This window comes from Chiloscyllium plagiosum, chromosome 16, assembly GCF_004010195.1.
Source record: "Chiloscyllium plagiosum isolate BGI_BamShark_2017 chromosome 16, ASM401019v2, whole genome shotgun sequence".
In the NCBI taxonomy this organism is placed as follows: Eukaryota; Metazoa; Chordata; class Chondrichthyes; order Orectolobiformes; family Hemiscylliidae; genus Chiloscyllium; species Chiloscyllium plagiosum.
In genome coordinates, this window is record NC_057725.1 from 55,530,195 (window position 1) to 55,547,723 (window position 17,529).

The 17,529-nt window shown below is 39.7% G+C and overlaps 1 protein-coding gene across 3 annotated transcripts in view; it reads right to left on the reverse strand.

The window, feature by feature from the left end:
* Positions 1 to 17,529, reverse strand: part of LOC122557930 (mitochondrial glutamate carrier 1-like) — a 129,721-nt gene that overhangs the window by 56,795 nt on the left and 55,397 nt on the right. For all 3 annotated transcript variants that reach the window (XM_043706157.1, XM_043706156.1, XM_043706158.1), the window contains one exon: positions 16,334 to 16,451. In XM_043706157.1, the coding sequence (XP_043562092.1) occupies positions 16,334 to 16,353 (20 nt within the window). In that variant the 5' untranslated portion in view covers positions 16,354 to 16,451. The remainder of the gene's footprint in view (positions 1 to 16,333; positions 16,452 to 17,529) is intronic.

Genomic DNA, 17,529 nt, shown 5'->3' on the forward strand with positions numbered 1-17,529 from the left:
CAGAGATATCATAAGCCTGAATTTATATATTGCCTTTTGCAACCTGGTTTTACAAACATTAAGGTACTTTTGGCATGGAGTCACAGTTCGAGGAAATACGGCTGCTGATATGCACAGAGCAAAGTCTCACAAAGGGCAATGAGAAATAACCAGACAATTTGGTTTTCTGAAGGATAAATATTTGCCAGGACACTTGGAAGTAGTTCCACGTTCACTTCGGAAATAGTTCCATCTGAACATTTACCCAAGATATAAGTTGATGCCTCATTTTCACATCTCATCCCAAAGACTGCACTCCCCAACAGTGTGGTGCTACCTCATGTAGGTTTGCTCGCTAAGCTGGAAGGTTCATTTCCAGGCGTTTTGTCACCCTAAGAGGAAATATCTTCAGTGGGACTCCAGGTGAAGCATTGCTGATAGAAAGCAGGATCTATTTATATGTTTGGGTTTCTTTGGGTTGGAGATGTCATTTCCTGTGGTTATGACATTTCCTGTTTTTTTTTTAAAAACAGGGGTGGTAAATGGGGTCTAACTCTATGTGTTTGTTGATAGAGTTCTGGTTGGAATACCACGCTTCTAGGAATTCTCGTGCATGTCTCATATGTTTGGGTTTCTTTGGGTTGGAGATGTCATTTCCTGTGGTTATGACATTTCCTGTTTTTTTTTAAAAACTGGGGTGGTAAATGGGGTCTAACTCCATGTGTTTGTTGATAGAGTTCTGGTTGGAATACCACGCTTCTAGGAATTCTCGTGCATGTCTCTGTTTGGCTTGTCCTAGGATTGATGTGTTGTCCCAGTCAAAGTGGTGTCCTTCCTTATTCATATGTAAGGATACTAGTGAGAGAGGGTCATGTTGTTTTGTGGCTAGTTGATGTTCATGTATCCTGGTGGCTAGTTTTCTGCCTGTTTGTCCAATGTAGTGTTTGTTACAGTTCTTGCACGGTGCTTTGTAAATGATATTAGTTTTGCTTGTTTTCTGTGTAGGGTATTTCAAGTTTAGTGTGTAGGTGGGTTTGTGGGCTACCATGATGCCAAGGGGTCTGAGGAGTCTGGCAGTCATTTCCAAGATGTCTTTGATGTAGAGGAGAGTGGCGAGGGTTTCTGAATGTGTTTTGTTTGCTTGTTTGGGTTTGTTGTTGAGAAATCGGCGGACTGTGTTCATTGGGTACCCATTCTTTTTGAATACACTGATTAGGTGATTTTCCACTGCTCTTCGTAGTTCCTCTGTGCTGCAGCACACACTGAATGGCGCGGAACTCTATCAACAAACACATCGAGTTAGACCCCAACTACCACCCCCTTTAAAAAAAAACAGGAAATGACATCACCAACCCAAAGAAACCCAAACATACAAATTGAAAGCAGGAATTTTCAGCAATGCTTTGCCCGGAGGCCCACTGAAAATGTTACTAGGTGACGAAACGTCTGGAAATGAACCTTCCAGCTCTTAGGTTAAGATTCTGGATGTATGTTTGCTCTGAATTACAAATCTTAAAACTTGCTGGTACTTCCTCAGTTTGCCACTGATGAATCATCCCATATTTTGTTATCCTCTGCAGCAGGACATGAATCTATAAACTTGCGATTAAGAAGTAGAAGTGCTATCCATCGAAAAATTTCCATCTTCACGTATCCCACCAGACCATTTTATTAAAAATGTATTTACAGGATGCAGCCGGGCTAGCATTTAAGTCTGGGCCATTAGGGATGGGGGTTGAGTTAAAAATGAACCATATTGCTATTAGTCTGGAGTCACATATCAGCCAGACCAGGTAAGGAACACGGTTTACTTCCCTGAAGAATATCAACCCTCGTTACTCTCCTTCAAAATCTTTACACAACAAATCTAAAATTAATGCCAGGTACAAGATGTGGCATATGTTGGGGAAATTTGGAATCATTAAATATGTACAATATTTTCTCATCACACTAAAAATTGGTGGCAGGGCTGTAATATAAATAGTCTAAAGGATGTTAGTGAAGCAAATGTTTTTTGCCAAATGATAATGGTTTTGTGTCATTATTTGATTCAGAATTCCAGACTTCTACTGAATCCAAATTTCACAACAACAGGCTTCAAACCTAGCTTCTCAGAGAATTAACTGGGTCTCTGGATTAATAGTCTAGCAATAATACCATAATCTCTCCTTCTGAATACTTTCAGTATTTTCTGCTTTACCTAAAATTTACCTGAATTTTGAATATTAACCGATAATTTAATCAAAGGTTTCAAAAGATTCAGGATGCGAGATAGGTTAAGAGGATTGGGGAACAAGTTATTAAGTATTACAGATAAAAGTTAGAGCAAGAACTTTCAGTAATGAAATTAGGAAACAATTCTTTAGGCAAAAATAGTACAAGCGGCCATTGAGTCTAATTTAGTCGTCTGTTACAAATAATAGATTTTTGCTATGTTTTTGATAGCCAAAATATTTGAGATATACAACAATGGCAGATTAAGCTGTAGACCGATCGAACGCGATGATACAGCATAGAATCAGTGAACCAGAGAATGTTAGAGTCAATTGCTGTAAAAACACATCCGGTTCACTAATGTCCTCATGGGCAAGATATCTGCCCTCCTTACCCAGACCGGTCCACTTGCAACTCTAGATCCATAGCAATACAATTGACTTTGCACTGCTCTCTCGGTAAGGAGAGGTGGTACTAAATGCTGGCCAAACCAGCCATGTCCTTATCCCATGAAGAAACTTTTAAAAATTTATTATAATCAGATAGTTTGTTAAACCCTGGTGCAAAAGCTGAAAGATCAACTTTCTAAACACTGCAGGGAAAGTAAAAGTCACACCTTGTTTTGAAAAATAATGGTAATTCTGATCATTAAGGCCATGTGGACACAGTTGTGCATAACCTGACACCAATGAACTAAAAAGGTGGCAGAGGCTGGATCACTGCAGCTAACTACACAAGACTGTTACAAATATGCACCACAATGTACACAGAAGAAGTTTGAGCCCATAAAAGGCATTCCAACCCCACTGTCTCATAAATCAAAGGATCAAACTCCTAAAAGCCAAGAGATTAGACATAAAATAATTTATTGCCTCTAAATGAATACAAATTAACATTTGGTTTGTATCTGTTATTTTAGCTTATTTAACCCTTAATGAGATATCTTTAAAGAAGTTATATTACTGCATCTGAAAACATTTCACATCAAAAAGCTTTAAAAATCCTGTAGTCCCAGCACATGCTAAGGAACGATCCACTCTCTCACCAAATTAGAATGAGGCACAATGGAAGGTGGTCATTCAACCCATTGTGTTCTGCTGGCTCTTTCTTAGAGATATTCAATTAGTCATGCTCCCAGAACATTAGTAGGTTTTTTTGCCTTCAAGTATTCACCCAATTCTCTTTCCAGGATTACAATTGCAAATCCTTCCCTCAAACATTCAGAAAATGCAATGCAGATCATAACCATACTGGCAGTTCTCCTAGAACGCCATAGTTGTGTTCCAGCAAAACCTCACTTAATAGAAAATTGCTTAACATAATAATGGGGCCTATAGGGAAAGTGGGGTGAGCGGCAGACCAGCAAAAACCATCACTCAAAAAAAAAATCACCCAAAAGTCTCAGGCAAAGTATAGTGAAGCCTGAATGAAAGTATAAATCATATTTATTAATGAAACAAAAGTACATTTTCTAAAAAGTAAGAAAGCTGCTCTCTGTACAGTTCCTCTCATGGAAAGGTCTGTGGTTCTGTTGGCAGCTGACATTAGCGCATGTACACAATGGCACAAAGACTGGTGAGACATTATACACGCGTAGAACTAAGTACATGAACCAATCCCCGCTGGAGTTGCGCGATTGCGAACAGCAGTAAGAGTTCTCGAAAATACCGTCCCTTAATTCTTCAGTGACATTATAGCCAAATCACATTGCCGAAACGTGCGTAATCCCAGAACTACCTGTCATTATTAAATGAGTGGGAAAAGGTTTGGTTGGAGGACAATCATCAGCATGGATGAATTGGGCTGAATAATCTAAGCAATTGCATGTGGCGAGATTACTTGCAAATGGGAAATAGTCAGCAGCAATGAGATCACGTTTGAGAGAGAGAACATTTAAGTAACCGTGTAAGCGATGAATCACTGTGGGAGAAAGTAAATACACAATGGAGTGAAGGAGTGAATAGATGTTTTAATGAGCAAGAGAGAGGACCAGGATGGGATCAGTCAGGCCTGGTGATGCTATCCATCAAGGACAAATACTAATAATTCAACCAACTCCTGCACATCTCAGCAGGCCAATCAAGTGACAGCAACTTTTGAGATTAGACTCTGACTCCAGGAGCAGGGATTTTATTTTGGGTGGGGGGTGTTTGAGAGGGAGAGATGTGCCATGAAGAGCAAGTCAGAAAGTCGAAACCATTAATGGCAAGGTGGCGTTAAATATATTGCCTCTTATGTATGTTCTTAGTCTCTTTCAGGGGTCACACCCTCCTCAACTGAGACAAAAGATGCCAGATAATCCCTCCAGCTCACAAGCCATTCTGACCTATAGCTCTGTAAAGGGTACTCCATGAGCCAGAGGTTGCGTATCACTATACCAAGTGGAACCTAAAGGAAGACCAATGTCTGGGCAGTGTGAAAGCAAAGGATCCAGATGAGATATTTTTTAGTCAACTTGTTGCATGATGTGTTTTGATATACCCGTTCAGCAAGTCAGCCTCCTGGCTCAGATGTTGGGACACTACGACTGTAGTATAAGAGCCCTTAGAACATAACCTGGATCTCTGGATTATGAGTGCAGTGAAAAGCCCACTACATCACCACCTTCCCTAGCAATAATCTGTACACTAAATGATCTTGATGTTGTCCAAACCAAGTCTCTCCAATCTAGTTACATTCACTCAAGCTACCACTAGATTAATTGAAACTTGCTACAGAAGAGTAGTAGTGGGAGAAAAAAAATCAATTCACTCTGTTTGAAAACAGCAGACTTGAGGTAACTGGCTCAGGCTCAAATTTCTCTATCAAGCAAAAGTATTAGTTGCCTCCCATTAATTTCTCAAAGTGGATTTTCGTGTTTTTTTTTCATATTAGCATGGTGAGCTCAGCAGAGGACCACATCACAGAAAATACTGAAATGTCAAAACAGATTATACTTCCACAACCAATAATAAGCTTGTGCCTCCCAGCGATGAATCATACCTGTGCTTAAGATAATGAGAAGATAGGGACATTGCAGCAACAGCTGACCCACAGTGCGAACATAGCCATGACAATGGACAGAGGAGTTTATTTGGAGAAAGATTGCGGGAGAATCAGAGGTGAATAAATTCCAACAAAATGAAACACAAGTATAGGAGTAAGCCTCTTTAGTTTGTTGCATATTCAATGAGATTGTGACTGATCAGTGACCAGAATCCACCATTGTCCCATTACCCTAAATACCTTGAGCTCACAAAACATCAGTCTCAAGTTTAGACATTGATCATGGATCAATGGTCATTGGCATAAGATTGCTTGAAATATCTCATCGCCCATACAAGGGGTAATTTTTAAAAATAATTTCACTCCTGAAAGATCTGATTCCAATTTTAGAACTATGCCCCCTTTTATGCCAGATTGCCCAACCAGCAGAAATTTTTTTTCTTTATCTACCCTAATCTGTTCCCCATAAACTTCAATCTGATCACCTCCAAACCTTCCAGAGTGGAGGGAATACAATTGTAGATTGCACAATTTCTAATTGCACTTTTTAAAAAAACTTGATAAATGGAGATGGAAGCTGAAATCACCGAGAATGAGAAGTCACGAAGTGCTGCATCTGAGAGGCAAGCAGTGAAGCTCTCTCATGGAGAACTTATATTTACGCTACTTGGGTGAGCAGTAGAAAACCAAGGATTCTTAAATGACAAGTGAGAGGGTGGAACAAGGTGAAGTGCTCATTGGAAGAGAAAAAGTGCAGGAAGACCTGCAAAGCCACTGCTCAGCAATGGGTCATCTGACCAGCACAGGATTAATGAGAAAGTGTGGAAATTGGTCACGCAGCCAGTCGCCTCAATTACCTTTCATTACTATTCTCAACAACGATCTGACCACACAGAAAAACGACTGAAAATTGTGCTGTTGCCAAATGAGTTCAAAATTCACTAAACACCAGAAACTCAAAGAAAAGAGTTGGCATAAATAACAGTTCATATCAGATGAGATAGAGGGTGTGGGGGGGGAAAAAAATTGCCTTCATGAGTTTTATGAGTGACAGGTTGATAAGAAAACATACAAGCTGTTAATCTAGGTGTTAATTTGATCATATCTGATAACAAACACACCTTAATGCTATTCAAGCTGCCACTGAAGTGCTCTAAATGATAGAGGTTTTACCTTAAACTGTAGAGTCAAATTAATATCCCTACATTAACCCATTCCTTCCTCAGGCTTCAAAACCATACCCCTCTGTTCTTTTCAGGGTTTTTCTTTCAGTTGCATTCATTATTGCTTGATTTACATCATAGAAATGTACTACGCTACAAGAAGCAGCAGCTGAGATAAACAGCATGGATGCATTGAACGGGAAGTCAGTAACTACGAGACAGAATAAAAAATAGGCTACATCGATAGGGTTACACAAAGAGGAGCAGGAGGTAGCTCACAGAGCATAAACATCAAATAGTGTGACTGACATACTTTGAATTCATATGCTGATAGTGAAGTTGGAGACTCATTCCAATCAATAATGATCAGCTAATCTGCAATAAGCCCAGAACACAGGAAGGAAAATGTCAGTGAGGAGATATTCAGAAAATATAGGTCCAAAGTCACCATTTTCCTTCCAGAATACGACCTTAATCCCAATCATCGTGTCTCAAAACATTCATTGAACTATCTCCCAAAATGTTATGTTCTGACAGAAATCTATCTAGTTTGCATTTGAATTAATTAGTACTAACCGCTTCCATCGTCTCCACAGGGAGTCTGCTCCACAGATTGGTCACGTGCTCACTGAGATCTTCTATCTAACTTATCAACCCTTGTAGTGTCCTGCACTGCGGGCCTTGACCTTTCACCTGGGTTTTGCAACAAAAAAAAAGTACATTCTAGCTGACGTCAAAGTCTACCAAAAAGCAGATATCATGATGTTCACCCCTTTAACGTGGAATTTATGAAGAACCCTCAGTTTCACAATCCTATTTGGTTTCAGCAATCACTCATTTTGACTAAAGACTCAAAGTTGATCCCACCCAGCTTCAAAGCTAGTAGCCTAAATTCAGCACCAGCCTGGATTTAATGCTGAATTGTCAAAAATGCAGTCACAGTAATTTATCAGAAGCATATTTCTGCCAACAATTACCCAGTGGAAACTAAACAACACAGAGCTTTGTAAGTGAGGAGGATCTGAAAATAGCCACCAGCATCTTAAAGAAATAGGAAAAGGAGGCAGTTATTAGCACTTAAAGGTACAAGAACAGAGGAGGATGCTGCCCTTCTTAAACAGTGAAAGTACACGTAGATTTATTGGGACTGTAAACATTTTACTTCCTTGTTTAGGAATTTGTTTTTTTTGTTGCAACTGGATTGATGCTCCAATGAGGAACATCAAACTTCCACTGTACCTTTTGCAGTCTGTGCTAAACTGTTATGTTCCTGTTGCATTTCCTTATACTTTATTCCTAAATTAGCTGTATTTTTGAAAGACAAAAAAGTGAGAGCATGGGGACAGCAATTTCAATAGGAGCAGAGCTGACCAGCATGAGGTGGACACTGCTGGTGGGGAAGAAGACCTGGCAGCAGAGAGCTCTTCCAACCTGTGTCGACCTGTCAGAGCCTAAATTCAACATTACAGGAAAACATGTAGGCCACTGGTGGACATTTCTTCTGTGTCTCTGTTGATTGGTCAAGTACTTTAAATCAGGAGACATTATTGCAGCTTGGTGAATTTACTTCTAAAATATTGAACATCCAAATTAATTAACTGAAAAGAATAGTGATGGGTTGGACAGGGCTGTGTTACAGCTGTGTTTCGCCACATCAAATTTCTTGAAACCCTTTTAAGTTGCAATCAACTCCAGCAATGTAGGGGATGGAGCTGTGTTGGTGCAGCAGGATGAAGACGGAATTGAAATGCCAATGGTTATTTTTCAAAGAAACTCTATATCCACCAGAAAAAATACTCCAGCATCAAAAATGAGTTATTAAGTTTGTTACTGGCCTTACAACATTTTAATGTTTATGTTATGAACAATGTTTCGGAAACGGCTGTGTACACAGATCACAAATCACTCACCTTTTTGGAAAGGTTTAAAAGAGAAAAATATGAGACTATTTCATTGGAGTCTTACATTACAGACTTTTAATTTAAGAACTGTAGATGTTGTGGGTCATAAAAATGTTATTGCACATGTGTTACTGCAGGCTTAAAAGAAAATGTTTAGATAAAATAGAACTGGTAATGGTCCAATGTTATATATGTATGCAGAATTGGTATCAAAGGTATAACTTGAGATCAATGACCCATGGAACTAACAACAATGGTGTTACGATGTAAAAGAGAAAAAAATGAAGCCATCTTTTCATCACGATGGTTAATATTTTCTGAAGGAGGGAGGTGTTACAAAGTTGTGTAGAATACTCAAATTGAAAGGCAGTATGTGGTCCCTTTAAGAGATTGTGCTTTGTCTGTGTGTGACAGTTTGCAAGCATTGTACAGACAGCCCCAAAATTGAAACTAGGCGTATCGAAGGGCCTTTCAGTTGGCAGGCCCAAATAGCATTTTTAGGCAGACAACAGTGCAAATTCAGCCAATTAATTTAAAAGGGCACTTGGAGATTAAGGACCAATTAAATTCAAATCAGATGGTTTTGACAACCTGAAACCAATCATATTATAAAAATTTGATGTGTCTCTAAGTATGGTATACAACAGAGAGGAAATTGGACAGAGAGTGGAGAGCCAACCTTGATCTGAAGGGGTGAAAACAAAGAGCCATCTGAGAAAGAAATACTGGGCTCTCACAAGAAGTCTCGACACTCTCTAAAAAGCACCATCTATAAAAGTACACGACACATTTAGTGCATATTCTTGACACCAGAAAATGATTGTGAAGGCATTTCAGACTGAAGAATTTGATGGAGAGAGGTGTTCCGAATAGAAGAATTGCAGAGACAACATCCCGAACAGCAGATTCAGTGGAATGGAAAAGGGGCATTCTGGAGGATCCATTCTGTGTGAACTTTCAGAGACTATTTTATAAATTATTGTTCTTATTAATTGGATTTATATAAGTGGGATTTGTGTTACTGAAACAGAATACCTATTAGAATTTAGTTCAGCAACGGAATACAGTCATAGCAATGTACAGCACGGAAACAGACCCTTCGGTCCAACTCGTCCATGCTAACCAGATATCCCAACCCAATCCAGTCCCACCTGCCGGCCCGTATCCCCCCCAAACCCTTCCTATTCATATACCCATCCAGATGACTTTTAAATGCTGTAATTGTACCAACCTCCACCACTTCCTCTGGCAGCCCATTCCACACACAAACCATCCTCTGCGTGAAAAAGTTGCCCCTCAGGTCACTTTTATATCTTTCCCCTCTCACCCTAAATCTATACCCTCTAGTTCTAGACTCCCCATCCAGGGAAAAGACTTTGTCTATTTATCCTATCCATGTTCCTCATTATTTTGTAAACCTCTATAAGGTCACCCCCTCAGCTTCCGTCGCTCCAGGTAAAACAGCCTCAGCCTCTTCAACCTCTCCCTATAACTCAAATCCTCCAACCCTGGCAACATCCTCATAAATCTTTTCTGAACCCTTTCAAGTTTTACAACATCCTTCCGGTAGGAAGGAGACCAAAACTGCACGCAATATTCCAGACTTTGCTCAAAAACTGCGTTAGTTGCCCAAGGAACTTAGCTCAGACTTATACACTTAATGGTAAGGTCTTGGGGAGTGTTGCTGAACAAAGAGTCCTTGGAGTACAGGTTCATAGCTCCTTGAAAGTAGAGTCACGGTAGACAGGATAGTGAAGAGAGTGTTTGGTATGCTTTTCTTTATTGGTTAGAGCATTGAGTATAGGAGTTGGGAGGTCTTGTTGCAGCTGTACAGGACATTTGTTGGACCACTTTTAGAACATTATATGCAATTCTGGTCTCCATCCAAAAGGAAGGATGTTGTGAAACTCAGAAAAAATCTACAAGAATGTTGCCAGGTTTGGAGGGTTTGAGTATAGGGAGAGGCTGAACAGACTGGGGTTGTTTTCCCTGGAGCCTTGGAGGTTGAGGGATGACCTTATTGAGGTTTATAAAATTATGAGGGGCATGGATAGGTTAAATAAACAAGGTCAGAATAGAAGGGCAGAGGTTTAGGGTGAGAGAGGGAAAAATTTTAAAAGGGACCTAAGCAGCAACACTTTCATGCAGAGGGTGGTATGTGTATGGAATGAGCTGCCAGAGAAAGTGGAGGAGGCTGGTTCAGTTACACCATTTAAAAGACATCTGGTGAGTATATGAATAGGAAGGGTTTAGAGGGATATGGGCCAATTGCTGGGAAATGGGACTAGATTAGGTTAGGATATCTGGTCAGCATGGACGAGATGGACCGATGAGTCTGTTTCCTTGCTGTATATACCTTTATGATTCTACTCTGGTCCCTAGGCATCAAGACAGCCCATAAACCTATTACCACACTAATACAACTACTGATGAATTTCAAGGACCCCATACCCACAGCCAGCAGAACAAAGATATATCCCGCAAGGACTGCAACAAACATTACATTGGATAAACCGGCAGGAAACTAGCCACCAGGATACATGAGCACCAACTAGACACTAAAAGACATGACCAATTATCATGCACACAGATGAAGAGAGACGCCAGTTCGATTGGGACAATGCATCCAACCTGGGCCAGGCCAAACAAGGACACGCATGGGAATTCAAACCAGAACTCCATTAACTCATAGATCTGGACTCCATTTACCAACCTCTCAGAACAGAACCGGACATAATATCACACTCCACAACAAACCAAGGCACATAAATAGCAAGCGGGGCAGAACACTAATGCTTCACCAGAGGCTCACTGATGATGTTATCTAGCATAGGTGACGAAATGTCTGAAACTAAACCCATCAGCTCAGCGACAAACTGATCCACAACCTGAGCTACAAATCTTCTCCAAAATCTCAAACTTATATAACGGCATTTGATGTAGTTCAAAAGAGATTCATTCGCCTTATTCCTGGAAAGAAAATTGTTTACTTATCAAGGATGGCTAAACTAGTTTGGCCTTTATTCATTAGTGTTTAGAAGAACAAGGGGTGATCGTCTTGAATGCAAAATTCTGAGGGGACTTCATAGGGCAGACGTTGTGTAAATGTTTCCACTAATAGGAGAATGTTGAACTAGGGAGAGTTACAGAATAAGGGAACACTCATTTAAGAGTGAGAAATGATTTTCTTTTCCTAGAGGTGAGGGATTGCCTGGAATTGTTTACCCCAGAGAGTTGTGGAGCTTAGGTCACAAAACATTCAAAGTAGTAGTAAATAGATTCTTGTTTTTTTAACTATCAGGACACTGAGGGCTATGCAGTGGTGGCAAAAATTGGAGTAGAGGCCTGGGACAGATGAGTCATGATCTTAGGGTAGATGCAGGAAGGCTGTTCCCAACGACCAGGGAGTGCAGAACAAGGGATCACAGTCTGAGGATACAAAGTAAGCCATTTCGGATTCGGGTGAGTGGAAATTTCTTCCAGAGTGTGGTGAGTCTGTGAACTTCCCTATCACACAAAGTGTTGAGGCCAAAACATTAAGATGTTTTCAAGGAGGAGACAGATGTAGTTCATAGGTCTAGAGGGATCAAATTGTACATGCCCCGACCAATGAATGCAAGCATGCAATTCAACCCCTTATTGATTTGTTAAGCCACCTTCAAGGAAATGTGCACCTGTACGTCTAGATCCCTCTGTATGTTGGCGCTACTAAAGGTTCTGCCGTTTACTGTATATGTCTCTCCTGCATTAGATCTCCCAAAATGGACCACCTCTCATTTATCCAGATTACACTCCATCTGCCATTTCCCACCCAAGTCTCGAGCATATCTATATCCTCCTGTATCCTCTGGCAATCCTCCTCATGATCTGCAGTTTCCCAAATTTTTGATCTTTGTCATCCTCTAATTTATTAATGAGACCACTTACATTCTAGTCTAAATCATTTATTTACGTATAACAAACAATAGGGGTCTGAGCAGGATTCCTGTGGAACATCACTGGTGACAGATCTGTAATCTGGAAAAACACCCCTACACTGCCACTCTGTCTACTTTGACCAAGCCAATTCTGTATCCATCTTACCAGCTCACAGCAAATTCTATGTGTCTTCATGTTTTGGATCAGCCTGCTATGAGGGTCTTTGTCAAGGGTTTTGCTAAAGTCCACATAAACAACATCTACCACCCTACCCTTGATCATGTTGGCACACTCTCAAAAAAACTCAATCAAGTTTGAGAGACATATCCTTCACCACACAAAGTCATATTTTTCCCCAACGAGTAAATCCAATCACTTAAGAATCTGCTCCAATAATTTCCCTCCCACTGTCCTAAGGCTCACCAGTCTGTCATTGCCCAAATTACCTATGATTTCCCTCTTAAACAAATGAACAATGTTGGCTATTCTCTAATCACACGAGAGGTCCCGGGGACTAAACAGGATACAAGGCTCCAGACATTTCCTCACCTGCCTCCCTCAACATTCTGGGATAGATCCCATCAGGTCCTGGGGACTTGTCTACCTTAATACTTTTCAAAACACCTAACACCACCTCCCTTTTTTTTAATTGACATGCCTAGAATTTCAACAGATCCCTCTCTAGACTCATCATCCACCACGTCCTTCACGTTTATGAATACCAATGCAAAGTATTCTTTAAGGACCTCCACCACTTCCTCCGGCTCAAAGCATAAAATCTCTCCTTTGTCCTTGAATAGACCTATCCTTCCCCGAGCTACCAGCCTGTATAAAACACCATTGGATTTTTCCTTAATCCTGAAGCCAAAGATATTTCGTGGCTGCTTTTAGCCCACCTAATTCGTTGTTTGACTTATTTCCAACTAACTTTGCATTCTTCAAGGGCACTGCCTGTCTTCAGTTTCTTAAACATTTACATATGCTTCCTTTTTCTTTTTGATGAAGCTCGCAATTTTTTTTGTCATCCAATGTTTCCGAACCTTGTCATCCATATCCTTTAGGATACTGAGTTGCATGATCAGCCACGAACACGTTTAATGGTGTAGCAGGCTGATAGGACTGAATGACCCACTTCTGTTCCAATTCTCTATGTTTCTGTATCTCTTTGCCAATGTTTCTCTTCTAATATTTGATTATCTTGTCCTGCTTCATATCCCAAAAGCAACACTCAGAAAGGTCACTTTGGAACAAAAGCATAATAATCAAAAAATTCTCTTTAATATTCTTGAAAAACACTTTGTCCCCCACCTTCCCTTTAAACTATTGCTATTCCAATTAAAAATTGAATCATTAAAGACCCCCATTATCACAACTCAGGGTTTCCGTACCTCTCCAAGTCCCTTTATTTTGTGGTCTATTGAACACATGTAGGAGTATAATGACACTCTACCGTTTCTTAACTCTAATGAAGTAGATTCTGTCCTTGATCCAGCCAAGGCATCCTCTCTATCTCCAGAACTGGAATATACTCCTTAATCAGAACAATTACAACTGCTCCTTTCCCTCCTTCCTCATCTTTTCTGAACATTGTGCATCCACGAATACCAAGTATCCAGTCCTGCTCTCTTTTGAGCCGTATCTGCATTTTCACCACATACTTATTCAAAAGAAAATATCACACTGCACAATAAATGGCGTCATTTTAAAGGTTGCGGGAAGGGAAGTGGGGGAAGAGGAGATCAGATGAAGCTCACATCTGAATTTAACCATCACCGGCATCATTACTGACATAGATTAACTAAAACAGGTGAAATATTCAATTTCTGAGCAACAATTTGCTGACTACAAAAATTCACTGCAAGAGAAGAAGTTGAGAGAAACTATAGGCACCTTTTCCACAGGTTAGATTCCCTACAATATGGAAGCAGGCCATTTGGCCCAACACCGATCCTCCAAAGAGTAACCCACCTAGACCCATTCCCTTACCCTATATTTACCTGACTAATGCACCTAACACTGTCAGAAATTTAGCATGGCCCGTTTACCTGACCTGCACTTCTTTGGATTGTGGGAAGAAACCGGAGCACTAGAGGAAACCCATGCAGACACAGGGAGAACACCGACAGAGAGTTGCCCGAGGTGGGAATTGGACCCGGGTCCCTAATGCTGTGAGGCAGCTGTGCTAACCACAGTGCAAGCAACATTTAATGTATTAAATAAAAAGCTAGGCAAAATCCTCCCTAGAAGGTAGTCAGGTAGTCCAAGAGGAATACACCAAGTAAATCATGTATAAATTATTTCCTTGTGATGCTGTGCTGGGCCTATTCAAAAACTGAACAAATCAGAAAATTATTAACATGGTTATAACCCAAACAATGTCTTCCCAATTGTTTGCTCCTGTAATTATTTAGTAGGATAACTTACCATATGTTGTTATATTGGTCAGGAGCAATTTAAATTTACTCTCTATTTCGTTGTCAAATTATGAGAGACTCTTGTTTAATTTGAAATCTTTTTATCTCTTCAGGGGAAAATGAATTAATTGATAAAATAGATTATTCAGTGATAAATCAATTCTGATAAGATGACAGGTTAGATTCCTGCACATGATTTTAATACAGATTAACAGAAATTCAAATTAAGCGATCTTCAATTAATAGAAGCAAGCTGTAGACAATAACACCCAAGATGTTAGTGGTGCAGAGTTAGTGTTCCTGCATCTGAGCCAGGAGACCTGGCTTCAAGTCCCACCTACTCCAGAGGTGTGTAAAAACAATTCTAGGCAGGTTGATTAAAACAATATCTACAGTTAGTTATTGCCCTTGGGTTCAGCAGAAGTTAAGTAAGTTGATATGGCAGGAGAACAAGCGAAGTTTCACATGATGCACTGAAACTGGTTTAAAACCAAAGGTGCTACAGGTCAGGTGAGGGAGGGGGGGGTTACTACTTGATAGTGATGGCTTCCACAGTGGAACAGATGATCAACAGTCACTGGATAGGTTTACATGTGAAGAATAGGCAGGATGAATCAATATCACTGAACGTATCATAGCAATGTGTGCTAGCACTTTGGAGGAGATAGAAGTGGAAAGACTAAAGGATGAAGTTCTATCTAGAGTTAAAACAAAAAAATCCACAGACAGAATCTAAACCTTTACCACTCAGAACGTAATTACTTAATTATTGATTTTAGATGGAATTTATTTCCATTCTAATCTTAAAGAATGTTCCGGATATATTGTTATTATTTGTAAACCTGCATTCTAAAGTGAACAGAACCATGTATACCCTCAAGTGTGATTTCCATTTTCATACTGTATATGCATTAAGAAGGGAAAACATAGTCAGTTCACTTTTGAGTTATGACAACGACAATTCATGTGGAGATTTGTTTACATGCATTTTAAAATGGAGAGTCATGGGTGAATCTGTGCTTTAGAAACAAGATTTGAAGGTAGAACAAGATTGGGCTGCTGCCTAGCAATAAGGTATCCAATTGCAAAGACAGAATCACCCCGAAAGAGAGGCAGATCATTCAGAGAAAATGGCCTGCAACAGGAGCAACAAAATTTCAGTTTCTTAAACACAGTCAGGGTAAAAGAAAAGAAGAAGTGGCTTTAACAGTAAGAGACAAGATCGAGAGAGTCAAAACTTAGGAGGAGTAGTGTAAGGAACCCATGTTTAAAAAAAAAATAGATAAGTGAGTTGCATTAGCACTTTAAGGGTCTCAAGAAGAGGTAGAAACCAAAAAAAGTGAAGATAGAAATCTACTGAAAAGAAACCAATTACAGCCCTACCCACTGAGCAAGGAACTTAAAGTGAAAGCAAGGCGATCATTCACTGAAGTTTGAAAATCTGCAAGGTTGTTGTTTAGAAGAGGAGGATTGAATATTTATTTCAGATTTTTGTAATAAGACTGTGTCAAGTATTTCTTGTACTTTTTTTGTCGTTTACAATAAACTTTGATGCTCTGTTGTGAAAAAAGTACATTGCAGCCTTTTCTGAATGTGTTCAGTGACTCATCATTATCCTAGTAAACAAATTGGAAAAAATAAAGCTTGTGGCATGTCATGCTAGAGTTCACTGTCGGATCTGACTTGTCCAATATTACCATGAGCTGAAATTATTGTCAAAAAAATGTTTCAACGGTGAAGATAACATCAAGGTAAATACCTGATTTGTTTATCAGCCATTTAATTCAAACCACAAGCCCTCTGTGGGAAGAAAAGATTCTTCAAATCCAGAAAGTAGATCCTCAAATGAAGTTGGGTTATTTTCTTAACTCTGTTACCTGTAAAGAGAATGAAACCAAATCAGAAAACTTAACATTAAAAATGAAAGAAACCTCAATGCTTTCTGAACATTAAATAGATACAGTGCTCAGGCTGTATTCTCATCTACATTTTTCACATTCATACAATCCTGTAATGTTATATATAGTAAGCTGAGCTAATCTACACATGACCTGTAGTATTCTAATTTTCTAAGAAAGGAATATTTTGCCATTTCATGCAATATTTTTAAGTTACTGTATCCAAAGAGTGAATAAATGAAATTCTGATTCGATAATCAGTACTGTCCATCAGTCCATGAATCAGTCCACTGTTCAGGGAAGCCTGTAAATGAAATGGTTTCAGTCAGATTGAGTGTTTCTTTTATCACATTTTACAGAAGGCTAGTAGCAACATGTGGCAGAAAAGCAAATAGATGGGACTCAGCAGGAAATTCTAGGCGGATGCCATGTTTTCCCTGGAATGTGGAGGCTTTGTAGGGGTTTATAAAATCATGAGGAGCATGAATAGGGTAAATAGACAAAATCTTTTCCCTGGGATAGGAGACTCCAGAATTAGAGGGTTTCGATTGAGAGGGGAACAATTTAAAAGGGACCTAAGTGGAACTTTTTCACACAGTGGTGTATGTATGGAGTGAGCTGCCAGAGGAAGTGGTGGACTTTAGTACAATTACAACATTTGAAAGGCATCTGGATGGGTATCTGAATAGGAAAGGTTTAAGGGATATAGGCTAACTACTGGCAAATGGACTAGATTAGGCTGAGATATCTGGTTGTCAGGAACAGGTTAGACTGAAGGGTCTGTTTCCATGCTGTACATCTCTATGACTCTATGTGTATGAAAAAAATATATGAGATCATTCTCTCCGACCAGTGCCTGGTTTGCATGATCATCTTTCCAAAGCAAATAGGTTGAAATCTCAAAAATCAATTTCGGGAGGTGTGATGCTTTCTCTAGTCCAATACTTGGAGTTTACAGAGCAAAACAGGTCATAGAAGTGAGTGTAGTGTCTTCTATGTCACCTCTACTGTACAGCAGGTTGTGGTAACCTGATTTAGTGCAGCATCACTCACTACC